This window comes from Passer domesticus, chromosome 6 (genome assembly GCF_036417665.1).
Source record: "Passer domesticus isolate bPasDom1 chromosome 6, bPasDom1.hap1, whole genome shotgun sequence".
Lineage (NCBI taxonomy): Eukaryota > Metazoa > Chordata > Aves > Passeriformes > Passeridae > Passer > Passer domesticus.
Genome location: NC_087479.1, coordinates 40,857,907 through 40,883,724, shown reverse-complemented (window position 1 = coordinate 40,883,724; position 25,818 = coordinate 40,857,907). Strand labels below are relative to the sequence as shown.

Here is a 25,818-nt window from a genome sequence, read left to right as displayed (position 1 = left end):
CCTAAAGTAGCATCAGGTTGTTTTTGATGACCAAAAGGGAGGAAAATATTTGATTGAGCTATAGTAAAGGAAGGTGCCTTGTTTCTAAGGCATTATCACACATGCATGCTTGAAGAAAGCATGCAGAGGACAGCTGCAGCAGTCTGAATCTTAAGCATATACAGAGCCATTCCTGACTTCTCCCCTCTTCCAGCTTCAGGGTATTCCCGAGCTCTCACTGTCGCTCACATTCCAGTACTTTGGTTTTTCATATGAACTGCAAAGAGCTGTCAGACAACTGAGACTGCGAGACTTAAGCGACATCAAATTACTCTTAGGAAACTAACATTTCAATTTGATCCTTTTTGCCCATAAAAATGATTCACAGCAAGTAACCTATTAATCTTAGATTAATTATCGTGGCTCTTCTAATGATATTTGCTGGGAGGGTGATAGTGAAGGGCTGTCTTATCTATAGCTGAATGTCAGCACTTTGTCAAAGAAAGGTGATGGATGATCAATCTACTGTTGCTGTTTTTCTCCTCTCTGAGAGTGAAAGTTCCTGTGAATTTCCATCAAGAATGTTAATAAAGATGGGAATAGAGCAAATGTGCCTTCATCACTTGGTTGCTTGAGCAGTGACTGGGAGAACCCATCCCTATGTCATTAGCCATTTCATGCTTTGCTGCCATAATGGAGATTTAATTAGCTTGCTGTTGTATTAATTGCCTGTATGGTTTGCTTTTCCCAAGCAGAAATCTGGAAGACTTTAGCAAATTATGGAGGCTTGAATTTGCCTGATTTCCTGCAGAAAGTGGGGTCAATAGGTCTCAGACTGTAGACACACTCTTCAGGCAGGCAGCAGGGGGTTGGCTCTTAATGGCACTTGAGAGATGCTTAATTGCCTTTTTGAAATGTTTTTCTCAAATGAGAGGCATGGTTCTCCCATCCATTAGTGTGTGTCTACAGGCTTTTCCCTCCCTCCATCATCCTTTAGTAGATGCAGAAGCAAAGCCTACTTTAAAGTTGCCTTATTTTCCTAAGTTATGACCAGCAGGGGAGAATTTTCATGCCTTTCTGAAAGTAGAAGAAGTTGGGATTTAAGGCATGTACCTAAAACGTAAGTTTATAAGAGAAATTCATGACCAGTTTAGGTACTTCCGAAAGTAGTAGAAGTTGGGATTTAAGGAATGTACCTAAAACGTAAGTTTATAAGAGAAATTAATGACCAGTTTAGGTACATATGCATGTGCTTGCACACATGTGCATAATGTATTTCTTTCTGTAAGTATCTAAAATAGTCTTAGATTATGGAAAAGGAATAATGCTTTTCAAAATATATTAGAGCAAGCAGTTTGTTAGGAAGTGCTGTGGACAGAGAGAAAACGTTTCTAGAAAAACTTCAAATGGGAGCCATCAATCTAGTAAGCAATTCTCACCTGTAAATAATAAATAGAACATTGTCTGCAGATGGCTCTACCAGTTATTTCTTCTTGTAGGACAGAAACATAATATTTTCTTGGCACTCTGATTATGATGTTAAACCTCTGTTTCAAGTATTAATGAAAAGAGGTTTCTGAGAGTTGTGCTAAGAAGCTGCTTGACATTGCCAGGGTCATTCAGATAATAACAGTCTTGGGGTGGAGGTTGTGTGGAAACAAATCTGTAGTAATGCTTTAATGAGTTGGACTATGCTCTGGTAACATTTAGATTGTGATTTGCTGTAGGAATTATTGAAGCTACATCAAAATCAGAGGGCTGTCCCCATCTGCCACTAGTCATCTTGTACAACTAGCAAACTATTTAGAAAAGCTTTAATTTTAGAAAATACAATAATCTGAAAGCAGATTTTTCTCTGCACATATCAGTTGCTGAAGTAATGGATGTATATTTTCTGAATTACTGAGTCTGCTTTCACGGGTAGCCATGTCCCTTTCAAGAGCCAAGGTTCCATATTGTACTGTTACTGTTTCTACATTATCCTATTATTCTTCTTGGGTAAAAACTAGAACTTTGTGTTTTCCATTAGGATCCTCACAAACAGTTTAAGATGAATGCTGCTTTTACCAGACCTGATAAAGTCTGTGTAGCTGAAGGCCAGTCTGTCTTTTCAACTATTTCAGGAAGTTAGTAAAACATTACTCCTACTGTGACTGGTCCTTGCTTGGAACATACCCTTAGACCATCCTGGAAAAAAGAGTGTGCCAATGCTGTGCTTAACTTTTCTGCCTCACATATTTATCCCCTCTTCAGTTTTGATTTGTTCATAGAAGGAAATCATATTCACATCATTTTTTTTTCTCTTTACCAAAATGTTGTGATGTCTTTCAGTAAGTAGGCTCTTTATCCTCCTCATCCTTGAAGTCATTGTAGTTAGAGGTGTCTAACCATTAAACATAAGGAACGTGATTGTTGGGTGTATAAAGTTAACCAAAGACTAAATAGGGAAACAGAAGATTTCAAAGTTTACTTCCTACAAATATGACCTCATAACTCTGAGTCTGTAAAACTTGCTTTACTCCTGATACAAGCAGGCCTATGGTATGAGTTTAGCTGGAGAATTTCACAGTATTTCTGTAAACTGCTGGCAGTTGCTAACCTCTTACGAGTTTTCATAGTTTTTATGGGCTAGGATTCAAAACTTCCTTGCAAAACAGCATCACTCAGTTTCTGCTTTCCCAACTCCCCTTTTCACCTTGTCCCAAAGGGTTTGGTTTTTCCCTTTGCTTCTCTGTCCGACCCCTGCTTGGAACGTCAGTTAGAATGGAAAATTTGAGACTAAAATGCTGGTGTTTACCTTCTGTCAAATGGTTCCTTCAGTGCTTCCTCCCCCATGTTGTCAGCTACAAAGGGGGTTGGCACATTCAATGGGATTGTAGTTGTCTGTTTTGTCTCTTGCCATCTGGGCTGGCTTCCCTATGCTGTGTATTGAAGTAAGAGCTTTAAAGTCTTAAGAGGGATGCCCTAGTTAAAATTCACGAGGAGCAGATAACTCTGAAATTCATCTTTGAATCTCATGTCTTTTAATTTTTTTTAAAATGTAATAGGTAGGATTTTTCCACCATTGACCAAACTTTGTGGAAGCTTGTACGTTGCTCCTCTTTGCTCCTGCTTTTTACCTTTTTGCTTGGGTGCACATTATATGCCAAGTTTGTGTTCCTTTGTTTTTGTTGTTGTTAACATTTTTTCGCTCTGAAATTGTAGTGCTGATTAAGTTTCTCTTTGTTTATTGAGTCCTGACTATAAATATAAATATCTTAAAATAATGATTAGTAAATGAGAATTGAACCATGCTAGCTGGGCTCAATTCACCTTGGTTTTCCTTCTCCACAAATCTATCTGCCTCTTCCACTTTAGTTTTTACCTTAATCTCTATCTGGTTGCAACATTACAGCTAGACATAAATGAAAATTGAAATAAGAATGAGATTGGAATAAAGGTTTTGAGAAATTGCCAAAGTCAGAATTGGAGAGTCAGCCTGCCTGATCTGAGCAAATTACAAATCTGATGTTTAGGGCCTGGCTGTATGAATTAGTCCCTACTGTGATAATTTACCTTACACAAATTGCTTTGCTGTTTTCTTTGTTTCCTTCACAGAAATGGAGCAGTGTGAGCAACCCACTCTTCCTTCCACTGATCCCACCTCAGTCCCAGGGTTTCACAGCTGTGGTTCTGACCTATGACCGAGTGGAGAGCCTTTTCCGAGTTATCACGGAGGTGTCGAAAGTGCCCAGTCTATCCAAATTGTTGGTAGTCTGGAACAACCAGAATAAGAATCCACCAGAAGGTAAAAACCCATGGGAAGGGTGGTGGAGGAAGGTGAAACAGCATGTCTATTGACACCTGTTAGAGAATGATCTCTCTTCTACAAAATTTATATTCAAGAGGTCTTTAATGGTTCTTTCAAAATAATCAGTTTGGATTTTTTGTGACAAAGTGTTTGAAAGTGAAATAAGAGAAGCCAAAGTAGATAACAAGAACAAAAGCATACCAGTGGTTGTGCTGCTAACTTCTAAATAAAAAGTTATAAATACAGTATTGCAGAAACATTTCTGTCCTTAACTTTTTTGGAGGGAGTAGTAAGGAGAAGCCTATTTTTGATCTGTCAGTACTTGCTTTTATTTCTTTGTAGAAAGACTTTTGTCACAGTGTATATACTGCTGCTACTGGACTGTTTCTAGAGCAAATGTGGTTCAAAGCAGCAAAGCAGTTTGAATGCTTGGAGCTATAAAATAAGTGAATATTTTGATTGGTTGATGAAATGAAAATAAGTGCCTGTTTTAAAATATTTCTCTTTCCAACACATATGGTATACTGTGCTGCTCTTTGTAGTATGTGACTGAGTCTGGTGTCATCTGCATGGTTTTAAAATTGTTTATTATTATGTGGTTATTTTAAAATGAGGACTCATTCACAGGCATTTTCCCAAGTTATTTATATGTGTAGATTTTTGGAACGAGGTTTGGTTTCAAAGGTATATTAATTACTCCAGTGTGAATTCAGTGCTGTAAATATCTCAATTATTTCATTTTCAGTAGCTGAGGTGTGCTTTGCCAGCCTGGCATAATGCTGTGCTGTATCCCCTTGTGCCAAGACCTCAGTCTCAGTCTGCCCAGTCCTCGCAGCTTGCTGCCTACCTTTTCAAACCAATGCTCTCTATCCCATGGGTTTTTGTCTCCTATGCAATGTCATTGTACACTCCGTGGGCTGCTCTGTGTCCAACCAACTCCCTTTTTTCCCACCCCCAGGCTGCCTGCCTCATGAGACCATGCTGCTTCTAATCTGTTCCCAGGTCCTCCGCTGGAAACACATGTCCTGACATTAATGAATTCCATTATGAAATCAGCATAGAATAAATGGGAGGTCTTGCCCCATGTAAGGGAAGCTGGCTAGGCTTGGCCTTTGGTAATCCTCTCCAGTGCTAGACAGACTCTCCAACGCTGCTTATTTTATTTCTGTGCTTACTGTTCCCTAGGGTGACTTTCTTCAAGGTCTGAAGACCAGTACTTAAATCCTGAGCATTGTGCTGGGCAATTAAAGCTTCCTCATTCTGGATTAAATACTGCAGCTATGGTAGCTGTATATGAGTCTGGTTCCCATATGCTGTACATATGGATCTGTCATTCTCATCTGAAAATGTGATTTTGTGGGACAAGAAATGTTTCCTTCTAGGAATACATATTCCCCCCCCAAAAAAAGAGTCGTATTCTTTTGTCTTCTGTAACAAATTCTGTTATTAGGACTCCTCACTTTATAATTCTCTTTCCAGAGGCTTCAACTGCTGCTGTGTTCTACTCTTCAAAGTTAGTTAATCTGCATAGCAGCAAGTTGGAATGTAGAAATTAATCCCTGACCACTTGTCTAATTTACCATCTCCTAAGAGCTTCTTAGAGCCAAGCTATTGCTACCATTCACTTGGCTCATTTGCCATTTTGGCAACTTGCTGCAGTTTGAAGCTGAGTAACTTTATTGTTTGCTTTTAAAAGTGTTCTTTATTACTTCTGGGCTAACTACTTTAACTTTAGTAATATTTTAAATGTTTTGTAGCCCTTTAGAGTAAAAATTGTTGTGTATAAATTGATAGCAACAGGAATTTTTGCAGTGAGCAGTTATTTTCTAAAAGCAAAAAAGCATAGTGATATATGCAGTTATGTAATCACTGAACCCAAATGAATTGTTTCCACATTTCCTTCAAGTGAGTCTGAGGTACAGGAGAGTTGAAGCAAAAAGATCTTTAAAATTACCTTTTCTTTTCAATCATTGTATTGATCTTGAAAATCCAAGTGTGTTTAATTCTTTTCTGCCTCTACTACCTCTAAGTCATAAACTAGTTAAAAAAACCCAACCTGTAGGGCTTAAAATTGTGGACTTGAGAGCACAGTTGAAAGCATAAGCAGTTTTGTCCTTGCATTAGCCTAAGCATCGCATTGAAGCGAATAACTATTTGTTTTTAGTGTCCCTTGTCCCTTTATTGCTGTTTCAGTCATTGTAATCTCTTGGCCCATGGCTAGAGAGAGGTCAGTTTGATTAAATGAACTTGTTTTATTCCAGATCCATGCAGGACATTCCACTTGGCTCTTCAGCCAGTCTCGCGTTCAGTCTGTCTATTAGTGATCCTAATCCTCGGACTTCAAAGCTTCTGCTGTTTATAGCCTGTTAAAGCCAGGAAGTTTCTGATGGATTAGAACAAGGAATGAGTTTGAAGTTTGTAATGTGCACCACTGTCACTGATAAAGTCTAGTTTATTACCCTACAGTAGTATCTGCACTTTTATGGCTATTCATTTTTAATTGGTTGTAGTAAAGCAGAGGTGCTTAACCTTCTAGAGCATCAAGTGCTTTATTTCTTGGTCCTTTCCTCATAAGGGACATGTTTCAATACAGAAGCAGATCTTGGCTTTTGTCATTGCAGCTCTTCATGTCTTCGTTTTGTTTCACATGTGTAAGTGGGAGGGCTGGGTGAAGAACATCCAAATTGCCTTCCTTAGTGAGTATGTGTGCTAAATTGAGAATTGGGCTTAGGTTTCCTGGGATGCAGCTGGCAAGGTGCCACACAAGTGACATGTGGCCTTTCCTTTCTTTCCTCTGTCAACACCACAAAATTATTATAACTGAAAATATCATTATTATCAAAACAATATGCTATGCATTTGCAATAGTGTCTTTATGTAACGACACTCACGACTTAGGAGGAAAACCAAATGAAAATGAAATACCCTAAACATTGTACAAAATTGAAGATCATGGAGTCACAGGTGGTCGCTGCCATCAGTAGTGCTGAGCATCCCAGCTGAGAGGCTGTAGTTGATTTCAGCTGCTGTGCAGTGGTAACAAGTGGGGGGAATGTGCAAGGTGTCTGGAAATGAACTCTTTTCAAACCTAAACCTCTCAGGCAGATGCAGCTCTGATGCAACAGAAGTTTTTTGTTATGTTGGCTGATAAAAAAGGTAAGCAGGTAAGAGGGCAATGGATTAATTAAGCACTTGACTGGAAAGTTTTCAACCAAATAGTGTGTAAAAATATAAAATTGGAGAACTACATTTGTGTACGTGGGTTAGATATCAGTAGTGATTTTAAGATTGTTTTTTCCTTAGCCTTAAGTGTTTGTAAGGATCATTTTTGTAACTGAATGTCTGAGAGTTGTCTGTGGAAGTCTGAACTCATGGTTCTGTGTTTTCTTTAGAATCAGTGAAAAGAAACAAGATGAATCTATGAGAAACACTGATGTCTTGTGCAAAGACAACAAAGTTTGAAGTTTACACAATGTTTTTGATGGTAAAAATATAGACTCTTATATGTGAAATAGCAGAAAGAAAATATCACATACAATGATGATTCTGCTCTGGAACCTTAAAACCTTATAGAATCAGCTTGTATCTTAAGTACTCAATGAATTTAGGAACATGATCTCTGCTCTGTGTCTTTGGCTGAGTTTTGCTTATTTTCTGTGCATTGTATGCAAGAAGCCCATCAATGCAGCAGTAATGTCAGTAGACCCATAACGGTGTGTATAATAGTAATAAAAATAGTAAAAAGCCTTGAAATATTATAGGGAAAAAATAAACTTTTCCCCCTCACTCTGGATCAATTAAAATAAACATTGTGGTCTAAGTGCCTGCTGCTTGGAATATTTTGTAGAAATCATGATTTTCTCCATCAGGCAAATATTTTTTTTCCTTTCATTTGTGTTTTTCTAAATTGCTAGTTCTGAAATTCAAAAAAATAGTCTGTGATAGAAATTTCCACGACCATTTGTTTCAGACAAGTGAAGAAACCATTTTGTCTACCACATATTACAATGTATAAATTCATTACTGTTAGTAAATATGCAACAAGCTACAGATCATGTGTGGTAGATTGATTCCTTAGGTTGTTTTATAAAAATGAAAAGTGTATTTTAAGGAATGTGTATTTTCTGTTTAGTTGTGGATCCTGAAGCTAAGTTGCTATAAACTTCTTGTGGTGCTACTGAAATAATAATCTTTGTATTTCTAGTTAATGCTGTTAATGGACAGCATTGATATAAACTGTTTGGGCTAATGAAAGTGAGTATCCTTTGGATTGCTGTACCTTAGGAATGTGTTATCTTAAAAAAATTAATAAAAACAACTTCAGTGAGAGGTCTGTTTTTTTTTCCATACTGTGCCTTTGGTAGTCAGCACTGGTAGGAATGGTTTCTCTCTAAATTTTGAATTAATTTGGCTTCTTGATGATGGACTTAATGCCATTTTCCTTGATTAGCTAGAGAACTAATTCATGGTGATTTTAGTTTTCCACAAGGCATATTACAAACATTTTGCAATATTACTTCCTAGGGAAATCTGGAAAGTTAGCCTATCAAACCCATCTTAACAAACTGGGCCCTTGTGTCTTAGAACCAAATGTTCTGTTTTGTTATATACAAGAGGAATTCTGTGGATTTCTGTAGAACAATATAAACACATTAATGTGAGTAGAAACCACCTGTTTTGAACTCTGAACAGGCTTTTTCTCTCAGCTATAATAGAAGGAATTATGATAATAAGTAGATGTAAAATGCCTGATGTTGTTTCTGACAGTCTTTTTAAACTTCAGACTCCAGCTAAATTCTGCCATTCAGTATTAGAGACTGAAAAAGTATTAATTAGGTTTCATTAGCAATGTTCAATTAGCTGCACTCATGCAAACTACTATAGACCAGCTAGAATAAGCATCACAGGAGAGCTTGTACAAAAGTTCAGGTCTGAGAATTGAGTATGATGTATGGGATTTCGTGCAACTGCAGGTACCAACAGAGCATGTTTAAAGACATTTTCTGCCAATTTTTTGTCAGTCTTTGTCTACCTTGGAAAACTTCTGGAAAAGTTTTTCCTTTTTATATTTCCAAATGGACTCCGTAGAAGTTTTGGGAAGTGAGAACATTATATGACTTCGTATTCTGGACCCAGATTATCACTAGTCATGAGATATTCTTAGCTGTTGTTATTGAGGCAGTAAAACAGAGAAAGAATGTTTTATGAGTCATCAAAATGCTGTGATTTTAGCCCGCATAAATCCAATAAGTGGATTTTAGAAAATTTGTCATATTGGTTTTAATACTGACAAGCATTCAGTTCTTGTCATCAGGAGTGTATTCTGTATTTCCAGCTCCTCATTATCCTTACCTGCTGCTTCCAATTGCAAATGCAACAAGCCATCTGCATTCAAGTATTACTTGCTATTTTTTGAACTTGATACTACTTAGAAGTGGTGTGCCAAGAATATTGCTTAGCTCTGTACAACTGCTGTACTGATTCTCATTTTCCCTATGTTGAGTGTTGAAACTGAGAATGGATGATTAGTAAGCAGAGCAAGTAAATACACTTTGTAAATACACTTCTGTCTGCTGACAGATCAACAATAATGTTTGTGCTGCAAAAGGACTTCTTGAGATGTTATTAGCTTCCTAGTTTCTCAGAAGCAAGGATACAGGGAATGGTGCTATTTAACGATGGTGTGTCCTGGTTCTGGCTGGGACAGGGTTAATTTTTGCAGTCTGTACCACCTCACTGTTCTGTACTACCTCCCTCACTTGGAGGGAAAGGGAGTCTCTTCCAAGGAGAAGGGCTTCCTTCTGGTAGAAAAAACTTAGTGGAAGGAGCTGTCTGATATTGTCTATTGCTGTTTTTTTTTTTCCATGTGAATAGTTTATTTTCTCATACCTTGTTGTTAGTATGTTGCCACTATGGTTCATTTTATCTCACTGCTGTTTGCAGTAAGTTATTTTTACCTCTACTTGTGATCTTTGCCTTTTGTGCCTCCAATTCTCCTCCTCTCCATCCTCCTGCAGCAGGCAGGGGGAAGGGAAAGAGTGAGAGACAGCGAGAGAGGTGTGTGGTTTGGAGAGTCTTTGTGGGGCATTGAACTGGGGAGTACCATTCCCAAACCATGGCACAGTGCCATTCCTCTTTGAAAAGAAATAATACATTCCATGGAAATACTGTGCTCTATTATTTTTAATGATCCCCCTTTTATGTATGGTGTAACAGTTCATTCAGTACTGAGGAACAGGGCTAGATTTCAGACTAAGAAATCATTTTTATATATGAACAGTGTGCAGACTTAGTTACATTTTCATTACAAACATCTGATCACAAGCCTAGGGAGGTGTGGAAAGTGAGAGAGGTTTTTCGTGTGAGGGGGTATTCCTTTAGGTTATAATGAAGTTGCCTCTTTCTCATGACTGCTCTCCCTTCTCTTATCTACATCTCATGTGATACACTGGCAGTTGTAGCTGAGAACCACATAATTAGAAGATGGGATGTTTTGCTTCTCTTTTATGTGTGAGTGTTTTAACTGGGAATGTAACTATGGCACCTTTTTATCCTACAGTTTAAATCATCTTGAAGTCACGCTTAAACATTTTGCTGTGAGATTTGGACTTGCAGGACTTAATAGTGGAATTGTGGGCTGGCCAGAATCACGGCCATGTATGGGCTGTTAGGGTCTGTAAGTCTATTAGAAGAAGGAGCTGCATTGGGCAAAGTGGGGAAACTGGTGATTTTGTGTTTGGAGGACCACACACTGTTTTCTGTGGGCTTCTCCAGCACTCAGTGCATCAGTAGTCCTAAATAGCACATAATTCCAATCGTGACCTGAGTCATTACCAGAGAGCAAGTATAAGTGTTGTTCACTCTTCTCTCATGATTATTTCAGTATGACACACAATAGGAGGTGCCTGTCATTCTCTTCAGAATCCTTACATACATAGACTTGTATTCACTTCAGAGAGCTTTATTTCTATAATTTGCTTCTGTTTTCTGCTGCATCACAGAGTCCTCACTTATTTTTTAAAAAAATGAGAGTAGTCCCCAGTCCAAACGTGAATTTCTACTTTTGTATGCCTAAAGGATCTTGTGCCATGATGTATGATCCTTAAGCTTCTTTTGTATTTACCATACTCTATTAAAGGTCTGTCTTACTGTAAGAATAAAGCCTGTGCTTTTACCTTGGTTATAACAAAGTCTTGTCAACTGAGAATTTCCTCCATGTATGTTTTGCTAGTGCTGAAGTTTCTCAGAACTTTCCGAGCAGTATCTGAAGAGTCTGATATTACAGAAGTGACAAATCTTGTTTCTGATTGCTCTTTAAATACGAAAGCTTTTCTTTTGTAGTCCTTTAAAATAAATATAGGCAATTTTAATCTTCCTGATGGATTCTGAAACTTTGACTTCTGAAGTGACTGTTGCTTTTTTATGTATGTATTTTTTTTGGAGTTCCTGTGGCAGAGCTGATTTGTAATACTTTGATCTCTCACTGGAGCCTGCTGTCCTTTATGATGGTCAATTTTACCCAGGTTGCCAGTTGTTACCCAGGTATCATTGTGTAATAACATCTCCCATGTTCTTCCATCCCTGTAGGGCAGCAAGTTCCAGTATCAAGTCAGCCTTGAGGCAGCAAGTAGCCTTGTGCATTTTGCATGCTGCAGAGTAACTGGTATCCTGATGTCTTATTCAAAGTTTCTCCAAAATGCTTATATTTTCTTTTCATTAATCTAAGGCTAAATTCAGAAACTTTATATTATGTTTCTCAAAGCACAAATATTTGACAGTAGCATACCCGTTGTTGAGAACTGGTCATTTTGAGAGACTTTCCGAGACCTTAGTAAATCATGTGGATTTAAGAGGATTTGCTGACATCTGAGATGCGTGCTGATTATAATTAGATTACATCTTCATTTTTCATACACTTTTCATGACTTTTCCTACTATGACCATTTTTTATGCAAGTGGCATGTCTGTTAGTAAGCTATCAAATAGTTGATTTTTCAGAAGAGCTGGAAGTTTAATGTTTATATGCATGCTTGTTTTTCCAAATTATTATGTTTCGATCCTAGTGATTTTTCAGTTTCCATTTCTGTTTCAATATATTCCTGGACTTTGTTGCAATTTGGTTGTCATTTTTTTCAAAATGTATCGGACACAAAAATAAGAAAAGACTGAATAAAAGTATGCTTAACATGTATCAAATGTAAACTTTGATGCTACATATAAATATAAATTTACAAAGGCATGCATACTTATGGCAATTCTGATTGCAACTGAAACACTTGTAACAGTATTTTTGGGACCTATCAGGCTGCTTAAAGTTATTTTATACCAATTCAGGGGTTACATTTGGATAATTATAGACTATTATCTAAAGGTCTGCAAGAAGCTTGCAAATATTACACACTCTAGTCTTTATGAGGCAGTGACATCTGTCTTCGTGAGGTACCTATGAGTGTCTGTTGCCATTTATCAAATAGCACTTGCACATTGTATGGTAAACCAGTAAGAAAGCAGTGAGTGAAATCAAGAGTATTAATTTGCAATAAACAGTTCCAGTCATTTAATTTTACTGCCTCCTAAGGTTGAAATGACTAGGAAGCTGAAAATTTTGCAATTTCAGTGGTCTCCTACTGGAATCAGCATTTCAGATTATGGTTCATGCAGGGCTTTCAAAGACCTTACAATGCTGAGACTAAAATGAGCTCCTAAATGCTACAATTGGAATCATTGCTCCATATCTGTAGTGGCCCCAAGGAGCTTGCTGTATGTCCCCAGCTGGGGGCTGACTGTGACTCCCTTGGAGTCTACCAGTAATGGGATCGAATCCTTCCAGCTGACTACTGCTCAACATCACAAGGCACCCAGATGTGTTAGGGCTAATGCCTTATGCCTTCTAGTAGAAGGACAAGGGGTGAGTAAAACAGGACAAGAACGTGCATACGTGTCAAATAAAGGCCATGGTCTACAAGACCACACAGATAAAAGTAGATTTTTCAGACACATTTTCAACCTTACAGGAAAAACCTTGGGACAGGAAACCAAATACTGAATACAAATTTTGGCAGTAAATATCACTCTGTGTTTCTTCTTTTTTTTTTTTTTTTTTTTTTTTTAGCCACCCATGCCTGCCAATCTCCCTTTCTAAAATACTGCTCCAGTGTTAAAATGGTGTAGAAAGAATCACATGAGTTATGTGAGGTCAGAAGAAAATGCCTTTTGGTAGAATGTGGAGATCAATCTGTTTAGTTTATTAAAAGAAGAAACGAAAAATAGATTTGCTTAACATGTAGAGGCACCTACACAAGAAGAAAAATGACTTGCATCTTCAACAAACTGGAGAAAGACATAACAAAAAACAATGACTGGAATCTAAAGCCAGGCAAATTCAAAGTATAAATAAGGCAGACATTTTTAATAATAACAGTGGTTAACCTCTGGCAAAAGTTTAAAAGGACAGCAGTTGGTTCTGTACATCTTGTCTTTCAACAAGATTGGGCATTATTATAGAAGATGCAGTCAAGTTTGAAGTCACTGGACTGAAAAGAAAGTCAATGTGGTGACTTAGGACACAGGTCAACCCAGATGGTCCTACTGCACCTTCTGCCTCAAACACCACGAACAGTAAGAGTGTTGACTGCCACCAGGATAAGAATAGGAAGTTTGAATAAAACTACTAGGACATGGGGAGCAAATACAGAAATTCAGAAAAGAGCGTAAAGAAACATGGTTTAAAATATAAAAACACCAGAATGAAACATTATTTTAGCACCTGCCTGTGTCTGCATACAGGTAAAATTGTCCTGCCCTCAGCCCCGATTTCTTACTACATACCCATCTGTATTTACAAAAATTATATTAATCCATTGTGCAACAGCAGCATGCTGAGAATTAATATCTATTCTGTCCCTGTAATCCTTTTCAGAAGTGGCTTTTAGGGAAAAAGTTGCCTTGGTCCTCGTGTCTCCAATATGTCAGTGTGTTTTTTGTTTAAATGCACCTAGTTTACTAAGCAGTCCGGTTGTATAGAGTTTAGTTAGCTCTGTATGACTTTGTTGTGCTCACTGTTTTTCATGTCTCCAGGCTTTGTGTCACTTGCAAATTGCACTGGCAATTTATATGTATTTCAGACATGAAAATTCCAGTACCTTCAGTATCAGTTCCTCTAGGCTCCACTTACCACAGAATCAGAGAATGGCTAAGCTTGGAAAGGACTTCTGGAGATCAGCCGTCCAACCCTCCTCTCAAGCAGGAGCATCTCCAAGATGGCTTGCAATATCTTCAAGAGCAGAGATTTCACTGCATCATTGGGCAACCTGTGGTAGTGCTCAGTCATGCTCAACTCTGGAAAGGTCTCCCCTGATGTTTGGAGGGAACCCCCAGTGTTTCAGTTTGTGCCTTTGCCTCTGGTCCTTTCACTGGCCACCAGAGAGGGGAGCCTAGTTCTCTGTTCTTTGCAGCTTCCCTTCAGGGGATTGTACCTGTTGGTGAGACCTTCCTTGAGCCTTCTCTAGGCTAAATAGCCACAGCACTCTCAGCCTTTCTTTGGAGGGGAGGTGCTCCAGTGCCATCATTATCTTCATGGTTCTTTCCTGAACTCTCTCCAGTTTGCCCATGTCTCTCTTGCTTTTAATTTAAGTACATTTTCATTAATAGTTGCTTTTGGGATGCATCGTAATGTAATAATGACTACTGTTAACCTTTGTACTAGAAACTGTGGATGGTTACACGCATTTAGAATGAATGTTTAATATTCAGCCCTTGCTTCCATTTCCTTTAGCTTGGTGCTCTATATTTACACCTATAGTTATTCTTTCGTAGGAATAGAATAGGGATTTGAAAATTTTTGAATCTGTGCAGAAGCTGTTAATGTGACACTTAAGGTTCTGCATGTTAAACACATAGGAAAAAATGGAAATTAATGCCATGGTATTAATTGGTAGAGTAAATTTGATCCAGTTTTGTAACTATGGGGGGTTTGCTTGCTATTTAAATCCTCATTTGAGTTGTGTATTTTAATGTTTGTGTACTCCAGTGCTCTATTCTACTTGGAAGAATGCTGTAGGGCACAAGTTAGAATCCATTTGTATTTATCTAGTTTTAAATTATCACTGTAACTTAGGACTTCGAAGATGAAAGAAATTGCTGAGACACAGAATCTACTCCTTAGCACTAGTCAATAATGCTAAACATTTATTTGATATAATTTATTTTTTTTTGCTCAGCCCTTGATAGAACTAACATTCTTAATCAAATTCTTTATGACCCTAGACTTGCAGTTAGTGATTGTATACTGCAGCTTCAAATTATTTTAGTTGCAGTTGAGTGAAGGATCTTTCCATGCTGTGTGTCCTAAACCAATACATATTATCCCTACGCTTACTTTGTGAGTGTTGCAAGTTGCCAGTTTGGGCAAGCTATCCTCTATATAGCTGCCCATGAAGCTCTTTGTTGCGAGATACAGAGGGAAATGTAGCTGAACTTTTGTCTCTTGCCTTCATTGCTCCCATGTTTGCCAAACTGAAACGGCTGTAAATTCACCATTAAAGAAGCATTTGTTTAGATGTGAAGAAGAAAAGAGTAAAAAGCAGCTAAGATGGATGTGCAGATTCAGATGTATAACATTGAATTCTATTTCTTTTAACTTTTCTCTCTAGATTCCCTCTGGCCAAAGATTCGTGTTCCCCTGAAAGTTGTTAGGACTGCAGAAAACAAACTTAGCAACCGCTTCTTCCCTTATGATGAGATTGAAACGGAAGCAGTGCTGGCTATTGATGATGATATCATTATGCTAACCTCAGATGAACTCCAGTTTGGCTATGAGGTAAGAGAATTGGATTTTTGCTGTCTCCTGGGCCATCCACTTCAACATTGTATATAAAGTGGAGGAAGCACTGCGCAGTGTGTTTATTCAGATTGTTGCATCTCTCTTTACTATAATAGTTCAGTGCTGACTGAAACAGTTTTACAGATAGTGACTTCTTTATTGAAAAACCTGCCAGCTAAGAGGTTATCAGTAACTGGCACAGGAGTGCCAAGAGACTCCAGAAAATGTTGTAGTGGAATAAGTGTAGGGGAAGCAGTCTGAAGACTGAGCTTCATTCTTAACTTCAGATAAATCAGAAATGCTAGCGAAGGAACATGTCTTGATGGGCAAGATGAGTTTCAGAGATTAAGTATTGGGAGCAAAGAAGGCCTCTTGGGGACGTGCCGAAGTAAGGTGGAGTGCAGTGAAGGGAAGAACTGAAGAATTTCAAGGAAGGGACACACAGATCATGTGCTTGAAATGGCAAAGCTTCAACAGCTGCTCTTGTGATGAGGGTATGGACAAAAAGAGAGCTTGTCCAAATCAGTTAGCCATGGCAGTACAAAGAAGCAACAGTCTTCATTGGTTCTTGAATTTTTTGTTAAAAGTACACTCAAAGCATCAGGGTTGTCTTCCTTCCAAAACTATGTTTTGAATTAGGTAATTTTTTCTTCCATTTGTATTTGAGTGTATAACAGTCTATAGTCTAAGTCCACAGTCCATCATCATTACGGTTATATGTCTGTATTTAAGACAAAGATGCTGTATTTGTAAACAAATCAGAAACACTACAAAATGTAATGCCATATTTTAAGAAAGCTTTGAATTATTTAGTCACGCCTGTACATGTATTATCAAGAGCAAAACAACACTGGGCTTCCTAAGTGAGAGCTAGAACATGAAACTGTTACCTAAGTTGAATGAAATTATGGAAACTGCTTCTCTAAGGTGGAGAAAGCTATCGAAATGTGATAGCTGAGCTGTCAAATTTTTAGCAATCTTAAGTGTAGTTCATACAAGATGATATTTTAAAAATATATTGCACATAGTTCTTTAATGTATGTACATGTGAGGTGAAATATTGCTCTTTCTCCCTCTTGAGTAAAAGAGACTGTTAGCAAGTAACAAGCTTTTGGACTCCAGAAATGTCTTGTGATGATGTAGGTATGCTGAAGTAATAACAAAGACGTTAAGTAGTGGAGACAGAGGTTTCATCTATCATGTGTGTCTCCAGAAAGGAAATACTTTCCTTGCCAGGTTAAGAGTAGTGAGTTAATACATGAAGTGTGAAAGATGGAAGGAAGAGAAGACAACTGAAGGAAGGGGATTTTGGCTGCACAGACCTTCTCTATACTTTGTTGTCTACACTGGATGTTTTAAGCAATGTACTGCAACAGCAGAGCAATCAAGTGCTGGCAGTTCTGCAAGCTGACTTACTTTTGCCTGTGTTGGTGCTTATAACTACTAGTTTTGAGAGTGATCTGATGGGATGAAACATAGCAGATCCGTAATATGCATGCTGCATAAATTCCTTCCCCATTTGCATTTTGACTTCCATTTTCATAAAGCTGTCTCAAAGTGACTAAGAGTAAGGAGTGACTTACCAAAGTCACCTAAATGACTGTTTAAGTAGTTGTGCTATTGGCAGAGCAGGCTTGAAGGGCTTTGAAGCAAAGATTCAAACTGCAACAGAGTTCCAGCTGTGTCAGCCAGAAGTCATGCAAAGAACCTTGTCATGCAAAGAACCTTGTTTTTTGTGTGAATTTTAACAACCTCAGTGGACAATATTTGTAACATCACATGTATTGAGTCTGGACACTCACACAGAAAGGAGTAATCCTCATGAAAAAAAAAAGAAAAACATTTGATGTGAATTCCCCTGTAGTCAGTGCATCTGAGGGATAATTAGGACTTGCAACTGTTTATCTCCTAGGATTAAGTCCAACAGGTCTAGCACTTTGATAGTACTGGCTCATTTATTGACCTTATGGCCATGTGCCTTGGTTGCAGGGACTATCTGAGTAACAGTCCTTACCTTCTGTGCGTGAGTGTAACTGTTTGGACATGAGATTGTTTACTTTGGCAGACTGGAAATTATTTTTTTGCAGTTGCATTTTATTATAAATCCTATTCCTTTTTAATTCTGGGAAGTCAGCTTGCTGCACAGTAACACTGATGGAAAATTAAATTGCTGTGTTGAGAAGACAGTTGAGATAAACCTATGAGTAATTTGAATACTTGTATTTTGAGTTTGGCTTCACCACCCCCACTCCCTCAGTAAATTAAATGAATAGAAATGTCTTTGAATGCAGAAACAGAGCAAATTATTCTAGAAATACTCAGTTTTTCTCGTATAGGGAGTGGGTGATGTAACTCCTACTCTCTGGCACAGAAATCAGGGGCTGAAGATTGATCTTTCCTGTCCTTGAGTGTCTGTGAGTTGCTTGACAGGCCTGAGCTGGCTCCCAGATGTTTAAATTGTCCTCAGCCTGTGATAATTTATTTATCTGTTTATGTGTGTTACCAGAAAAGTATCTCTCAAACTCTTGACTCATTTGCAGGGGAATCCAGAGGGAACAGTAGCTGCATATAAGGTTACTAGAAAGTTTTCTTTTAAAAGTAGGTCTGCTTCTGCTTTGGTCATATGAAGGGCTGGAAACGTGACATTCAGTAATTTTCTTTTCTCTCTGGACATCCTTGAGACTTTGCATTTAAACATGTGGCAAAACCCCCTCTGTCACACACTTCTCTGAATGTATAAAGCAAGCCTAAAAAAAAAAAAAACTGAAAACTTTGATCTCTGTACACTATCAGCCATAAAAAATATAGTAACACTCAAAGTGTCAGACATTTTTTGCTTGTTAAAAGTGAACTATTATGGTACCGTGATTTATGACCTTCCATAAATCTATTGGAGCAAGCAGAAAAATAGTCCCTGTGTGCTGCTGTACTAAGGTAGCAGAAGAATACTCATGATGTTCTGACTTGGAAAGAAGTAGTTCTGTTCAGTTACATGACTTGGGATACTGGAAAACAACTGTTATGTCTAGATAATTTTTTTCCCACTTACTGAACTTTGTTGTTCACAGAGAGAGTATCAAGAGAGACTCAAGAAATGGAACAAGTATTTGGATTATCATAATCTTAAAAAGTTAAAGCAAAACCATTGGCCACCTCTGAAGTGTCTGGTGTTTGAATACAAGACTGAAATCAAGCATTGTAGCATTCCCACCTCTGTATCTCAGCTGGCCTCGAGGCAGATATCATAGCATTAAGTAATTTCTTATCCCATACTTATGCAGCACTTTGTCCTTACAGAGACAAAATATTTTTATTAGAGCAATAATGGAAATAGTCTAAATGGGGATTATTGTTCTGAGCCTATGTTTTTCATTCATAAAATATACAGTTTGGTGTATTGCTAAGTTTGCATTTATTATGTTGAAAACTTTTGCCCTTCTGTTGGTAGATGATCTTATTCTGTCTCATAATTGTTTTTCAGTGCTTCATGTCTCTGGCACTCTTTAAAAAAAATCTATTCTCTGTTGAATTGCATATTTTGCTAGGCTGAAATTTTCATGAAGTTGGAATGCCTTCTTCAGAAGAATTCTTCTTGCTCATTTAGACTTTAAAAGTTTAGTTTTCAGCATTCCTTTGTAGGACGAGTACTATAACTCTGCTTAACAAAATAATTCTTCACTGCTGGACACATTCAAAGCTCTTCTTCAAACTGATGATGTTTTACAAAATGTGTGTGTGCAAAGCATCATACATCTTTTAATGGACTGTGTTTACATTTTACTTTATTTTTTTAGTAATAGCACAAGCCATTTCTTTGAGGACTGGGAAAGAATTAAGAGTGGATGGGGCTCTGGAAAGCAGAAGGAGTACTATGGGTTGAGTTTGTTTTCATTTGAAGATAATAAATCAGTGTTTCATTTTTAAAATGTTGTCATGGTAGCTTTGGAAATGCTGACTATTTTTCTGTTCATTAAATTGCTGAAATTGCATGTGACTTAATATAGTCTACTGAATTGAATGCATAAATGTTTGAGAATATTTTGTAGAAGGAAATGCTTCCCCGTCCTTCTGGCTGCGTGGAGAGTTTGCTGTTCTGATGGCACAGCAAATTGCACAGAATAGTTGAGGCTGTGAGGCAGAAAGAGCTCTGGAGAGATGAGGCTGGAGGGTGTTTTAGCTATACTGTTTATATCACTTGGGAACTCGACTTGGAAACAAAATTACTATCATTTCCTTTTGGTTTTCCTTACAAGACTTTTAGTAAAACTACTAAGTCAGGACTTCTATTTGACATTTCATATGGGAGATGCTTCATCCAAAAATATTTATCTTCAGGGTTGACTACCAGAGTCTTTGGAATGACTTGTCTGCAAATAAGCATACCTCCTCTTCACTTGGCAATATGTTTTTCCTTGGATGTGTCCCTTACCAGTATTAAAGCAGGGCCATCCTGCTTAGTCTGAGAAAGCTAATAAGATCACTGGCTAAAATAAAATGTACTCCTAACAGACTAATAAATTATAGGCAGCCATCAAACAAGAAAATGGACAGTAATACAAGATAGAGAGTAGTATTAGAAACATTACCACTATTTCTATTCTGAAAGCTTCCTTATATGCAGTAGCTGTATATATTAATTTTGGCACAAAGCATATGTATGGATTTGGGCAATGAGCTGGATGGAGTCACTGGGAGCCTTTCCAGAATCACCATTGAATGAGCTAGTGGTGAACATTATGAAAAAGCCAAGCTTTTCCACTGACTTCAAAAGCATTACTTTTAAAGGGAATCTTTGTTCAAAACACCAAAGTTACTTTTTAGATCGAACTGACAATTTTCAGAGGCCAAGACTTTTTCTTACAGGGTAGAGTTGATATTTAGAGTGACATAACAACATCTGTATGAGTAATGTGCATTATAGTTGGCTTTTATTTTATGTCATTTAGACTCTTGAAGATGACACCAAGGGCAAAAACTATAAGGGTATGAATCCAGGTTTCTGTGTTGAGAAGGCACTGCACTCCCGTGGGAAGCAGTAGCTGACTTTAATCTTTCTTTCAGCTGCTGTTAATATGCATGCCATTTCCTCTACAAGAATTCTTAGCCCAGTACGGTGCAGATCTGTAGTGTTCCATTAAATCCTTTGTTGAGCCTCAGTAGCTTATGTGGTGGTGCCTTCCAACAGCTGGGAGATAGACATTTTAATATTCAGGTTTAAAACTAAATCATTAAATTTTTTAGTCCTGGAGAGTGAGGAATAAATTTTTGAGTGTTGTACATTTAGTTTTGTGTTCTTTATTAGGGTTTTCTACATCATGTCAAAATAGATATCTCAAGCCCTCACTGGCTTGCCTGCCAGAAGTCTGTATTGTTTTAATTAGCTTATGGCACCAACTTGTAAGTGTCCTATGAATTCTCTTTCTTCAGTTCCAAAATATCTCTGCTTTCAAGAACCCTTTGTGTTGGAGCGTTGTCATATCTAAATACTATCCCAGTACTTGTGCCCTAGAACTGTCTAGAAAGATTGATTTCTGGATAAAATAGTGGTTGAGGAGTCAGAAGATCTGGTTCCCATTCCTGTTTCCTGTATGATTTTTGGCAGGTTCCCTCATCTGGACATTTGAAATAATAACTGCTCTCATCATGGGATTCTGAAGCTGTATTAACTGACAGCAATAAAATGTGTTGAGATGTAAAGATGAAAAGGTATATAGTAATGAAAAATCACAGAAATGTAGATGCAGAAACAGTAACTTAAAAGTGATTGTTTTATCATATTTACTGTGACAAAATACTTGCACAGAGTCCCTATAGTCCAGGATTCCCAGCTGAAATGCACTGACACATAAGAAATGGCCAAAGTGAACTGCTGATGGGATGACATTAGCAGGATGGTGGAATTCCAGATGACACTTCCTTTACTGTACATTCAACTGTAGGGTTCCCTTGTCTTTTGTACAGATAAAAGAATTTGTGAATGGATCCTTGGGGATTTTTGAGGTACTTTGTTCTTGTTGTTGATCTTGCATACGAAAATTTCATTATAGATGCATCTGTTTGTTTACACATTACCAACCTGAACCAGAAACTTGTAACCTAACTGTATATTAGAGAGTGAAGACTCATTCTTCCAACAAGCCAAGCAGTTATTTGGATTAAGGGACAAATTTTAAATAATTTGTCTGCAAATAATGCAGACAAATTGTATCTAGCAAACAAATAGCATTCAGACCCCTCTAAATAATTATAATCCTTCCTCCCGTTTTCTCTAATGCAAAAATTGTCTATTATTTAATGTGGCCAGCAGTGTGGAGAACTGGGGTTGCGTTAATGATGCCCTTCTCCTTGTTCTTGTCTACTGTATTTGATCCTGTAGTCAGCTATAAAATAATGTATGGAGTGACAAGGATGGTATCTTGATTGTATCCAGCTGTCTGGAACAAGTCAAGGGCAAAGCAGCCTTCCATGTAGCCAAGCACCCACTAAAGAATACCAGAAATATTAAAATTTAAGCCAGTTCCTGACAAAGGAAGCAGGTTGGTTAGATCCAAAGCCAGCTGTGAAAGTAGTTAGGTTGTAGTCATATCTACTGAAGTTAACATCAAAAGTTTCATTTTAATCATGCTTGGGTTTAGTTAGAGTTAAAATCTTTTTGAATAGTCATTTGTGTTTCTCTATAACAATTATTTTAGTAGTCCATTAGTGGTCTTTTGCTCTGGGACATGGCTTCTCTGAATTGTAGGGTCCTTCTACAGCAAAGCTTACTGTTTTTTGTACTTCTTGGCAACTTTTGTTCCAAGAATTTGGACTTAGAAGAATTTAAGTGATCTTTGCCCCACTGAAACTCTACCCTTCCAGATGTGTTGCATTTGCTACCCTTCCAGAAAGCAGATGTGTTGCATTTGCTTTCTTGCAGGCCTGGTTAACAGCATGTCACATTTTTTTCTCTTCAGGTCTGGCGTGAGTTCCCTGACAGGTTGGTTGGATATCCAGGTCGCCTGCATCTTTGGGACCACGAGATGAACAAATGGAAATATGAATCAGAATGGACCAATGAAGTCTCCATGGTGCTCACTGGGGCAGCCTTTTATCACAAGGTGATATGCTTGCACTGCACTAATGTACAGTGTGTACATTAAAAAAATATCTATATGTGTTTCTGTCATTGTTCCATCAGTTTTTGTGGTGCTATGATTATATTCTTTAAAACAGTTGGAGAACTGATTGCAAACTTTCCCTAGACCTCTTTCAGTTGCTGTAAAAATCACTGATTTGTCTCTGCCAGTGAAATAAAACCATTGGTTACCTTTACGAACTTACAAAACTCCTGCCAGTTTGCATGACCTGAAAGTACCTAGCAAATTTTGCAGGGAATGTAGCTTTGTAGCTGGCAGGTTCAAAAAAGAGAATCAATTTTAGTGAAATTTGTGTGGTGGTCAGGAAAGGAATAATACTCAGTTTAGCACCCAAAAATTATTTTCTATCTGCTGAAGTAGTTCTTGTCTGAAGGCACTATCACTTAGCTGCCTGCCGTTCCATGACTGAAATATTTAGTCTTGTAGTTACTGTATCTATATTTAAAATTATCTTCTTTCTCTCACTCTATTCTCTACAGTATTTCAACTATCTTTACACCTATAAGATGCCTGGAGACATCAAGAATTGGGTGGATGCTCATATGAATTGTGAAGATATTGCCATGAATTTTCTAGTAGCAAATGTCACTGGCAAATCAGTCATTAAGGTGGGGCTTTTCTGCTGTTTATCTTTACAAAATTAAAAAAATATGAGATACTTACTTAAATTTATTCAGTTGGCTTCAATATGTTACTTAATCCTCCTTTTTCTCTCATTTTCCCCCAGTATAGTATCTTGGTCTCCTTCCATGATAGGAAAGCCTTTCTGGTAAAATTTTTACGTTAACTGAGAACAGAATTATTTTTTACCAGTTGTTTCTGGTGGTTATTTTAGCCATCTAGATGAGCTATAAAAAAGATAATTTAAATGACAGCTGTACATATGTGTATATGTACATGCCCACAGACATATATTTTAACTATTTGAGATTGCTAGAGGAAAGAAATTGCCAACTGTCCACAGCTCGCTCTGTCGTGGCCTGACAACAGCTGATTTATAGGAATGTTAATTGCGAGAACATTAATTGCAAGATCAGCTTTAAATGAACTTTTTATCCCTGAATTAATTTCCTGACATGTTTCGACACGTTTTCAGGTCTAGACATTCACTCCGTACATTCATTTCCAAGTGTGTCAACTTGGAATGAGATTTAGAGGCCACCAGGCATTACTTCAATTAGCAGGGTCCATTCTCCCTTCTGTCCATCATCATTTACTGGGACTGGTGGCTGCATTTCCTAGAAAAGTCTTTAGAAGATAAAGTGTGTGCTTTTGCTGAAAAAGTTTCTGAGCTGTATGAGGGCAGAGCAGAGTAATTTGGCACCTCTGTGCGATTCGGAGAGCCTTGCAGGGCTTGCCAGTCAGCTCTTAACTGGAGAGAGCAAAAGAGCGCCTGTTGGATTAACGTTACGGTGAAGTATGGGAAGCTATATTTCATCGCTGTTATGGCTGCAAGAACAAATGGTGTTTATACAGGGACCTTGGCAGTGAGAAAACAGTCATTAAACAGGAATTAAGGAGCTTGTCATCGCCACTTCTTTTCAGTTACAGAAGGAAAAAACCCTCCAAGCCGTTTTTATTGGGCCCCTGTGAATTTTGCAGTCAGCCGGGCCAGATGGAGCTGAATGGAGGAATAGAGTGGCTTTTTTTTTGTACACCCCCTCTTTTTGAGAGAGCTCAGCTTACACTGCAGGCATGTTCAGAGGTATTGCACTGCTCTCTGTGCAAGGAGATTAATGTCCCTTCTGTTGATATTTGATAATATCTGGCATGCCTTTCTGCAGGTGACCCCACGAAAGAAGTTCAAATGTCCAGAATGTACAGCAATTGATGGGTTATCACTGGACCAGACACACATGGTGGAAAGGTGAGTGACCACTCTCTGTTTCTCTGATTGCCTTGTTCTGATCCCTAGAATCTTATCCTGTGTCTCATTAAGTTAGGATCAAAAATGATAGTGTTTTTATAAATTACTAATTTTGAAAGAATGTTACATGGATTTGGTCAGCATAAGTCATTCCTACAATGGGTGATGTGTCATTGAAAAGCAGACTACTACAAAACATTACTTTAGAAGGCTACAATTTTCATCAGCTTTGCTGCAAAGCTTATAGGGACACATATATGAAGTTCAGGTTCTTGGTTGGCAGTATTGTCAGTAATACCACATTTCTGTTTGCCATGGAATATCAACTGTAATAAGTATGAATTCTTTTTTTAAACCAGGCAATTTGTAGTTTACCAAAGAGCAGAAAGGATATAGATTACCAATAAAATATTTTTAAGTGATATTTGTACATTGTCTTATTTCTAAGGATTGTGAATTACATTGCTTCCACTAGTGAAGGGCATTTGCTGCACAATTCCATGTTGCAGTTTTTAACAATGGCAGCATTATTATGTTTTTTCTAAAAATTTAATTTTGAAATGAAGTATGCATTTGGAAAGGCAGTGGATGCTTAGAGTGAAATACTGAAAGTTTATAAGTGTGATATTTGCATTCCCTGCTTTCCAGTAAAGGGCTTTCCAGCCTTGACCAAGACACTAGGCTTCTCTCTGCCTTGGCTTCTGAATTTGTGAAATCAGGGAAAGTGTCTTCATTTGCAAAGCTGTTCAGTACCCATGTGTGAAATGGGCTATCTGACAATAAATGTACATACCAGTTATTAGGTGGAATTAACCTGAGATTTAGGACCCATAAAGGCATCTCACTTTAAGCTTCTTGAGCTGTTGCATCTCTCCTGCAAACTTTGGGAAAAATTATTTCCTATGATAGAACTGATGAGGTAGGTAAGCAGGGGGAAGAAGTCACCAGCAGATACAGACAGTTGGACTTGGTGATCTTAAAGGTCTCTTCCAACATTTTTGATTCTAAGAGTTGACAAAATCTGACCTGCATTTAAAACAGGCCATTTCAGATTTGCATGGGTAAGTACAACATGGTTATCTTACTAGTCATTACTAAGACACTTATTATTTTAACAGTGAACTTTTTTCTGTCCTTCTCTGCAGAAATCCCAAGATTTTAAGTGTTGTATGGGTTTTAGTAAGACTGGATTAAAAAAAGGAGTATGCAACTCAGAAGTAAAACA

General features: G+C 37.8%; 1 protein-coding gene across 8 annotated transcripts in view; it reads left to right on the top strand.

Annotated features, from left to right (window-relative positions):
• Positions 1 to 25,818, top strand: part of EXT2 (exostosin glycosyltransferase 2) — an 89,820-nt gene that overhangs the window by 37,804 nt on the left and 26,198 nt on the right. For all 8 annotated transcript variants that reach the window (XR_010364740.1, XM_064424939.1, XM_064424940.1 and 5 more), the window contains 5 exons: positions 3,577 to 3,766; positions 15,421 to 15,587; positions 22,544 to 22,687; positions 23,206 to 23,334; positions 24,511 to 24,593. Coding sequence is in view for 7 of the 8 variants with exons in the window: in XM_064424939.1 (XP_064281009.1) it covers positions 3,577 to 3,766; positions 15,421 to 15,587; positions 22,544 to 22,687; positions 23,206 to 23,334; positions 24,511 to 24,593 (713 nt within the window). In the remaining variant the exon portion in view is untranslated. The remainder of the gene's footprint in view (positions 1 to 3,576; positions 3,767 to 15,420; positions 15,588 to 22,543; positions 22,688 to 23,205; positions 23,335 to 24,510; positions 24,594 to 25,818) is intronic.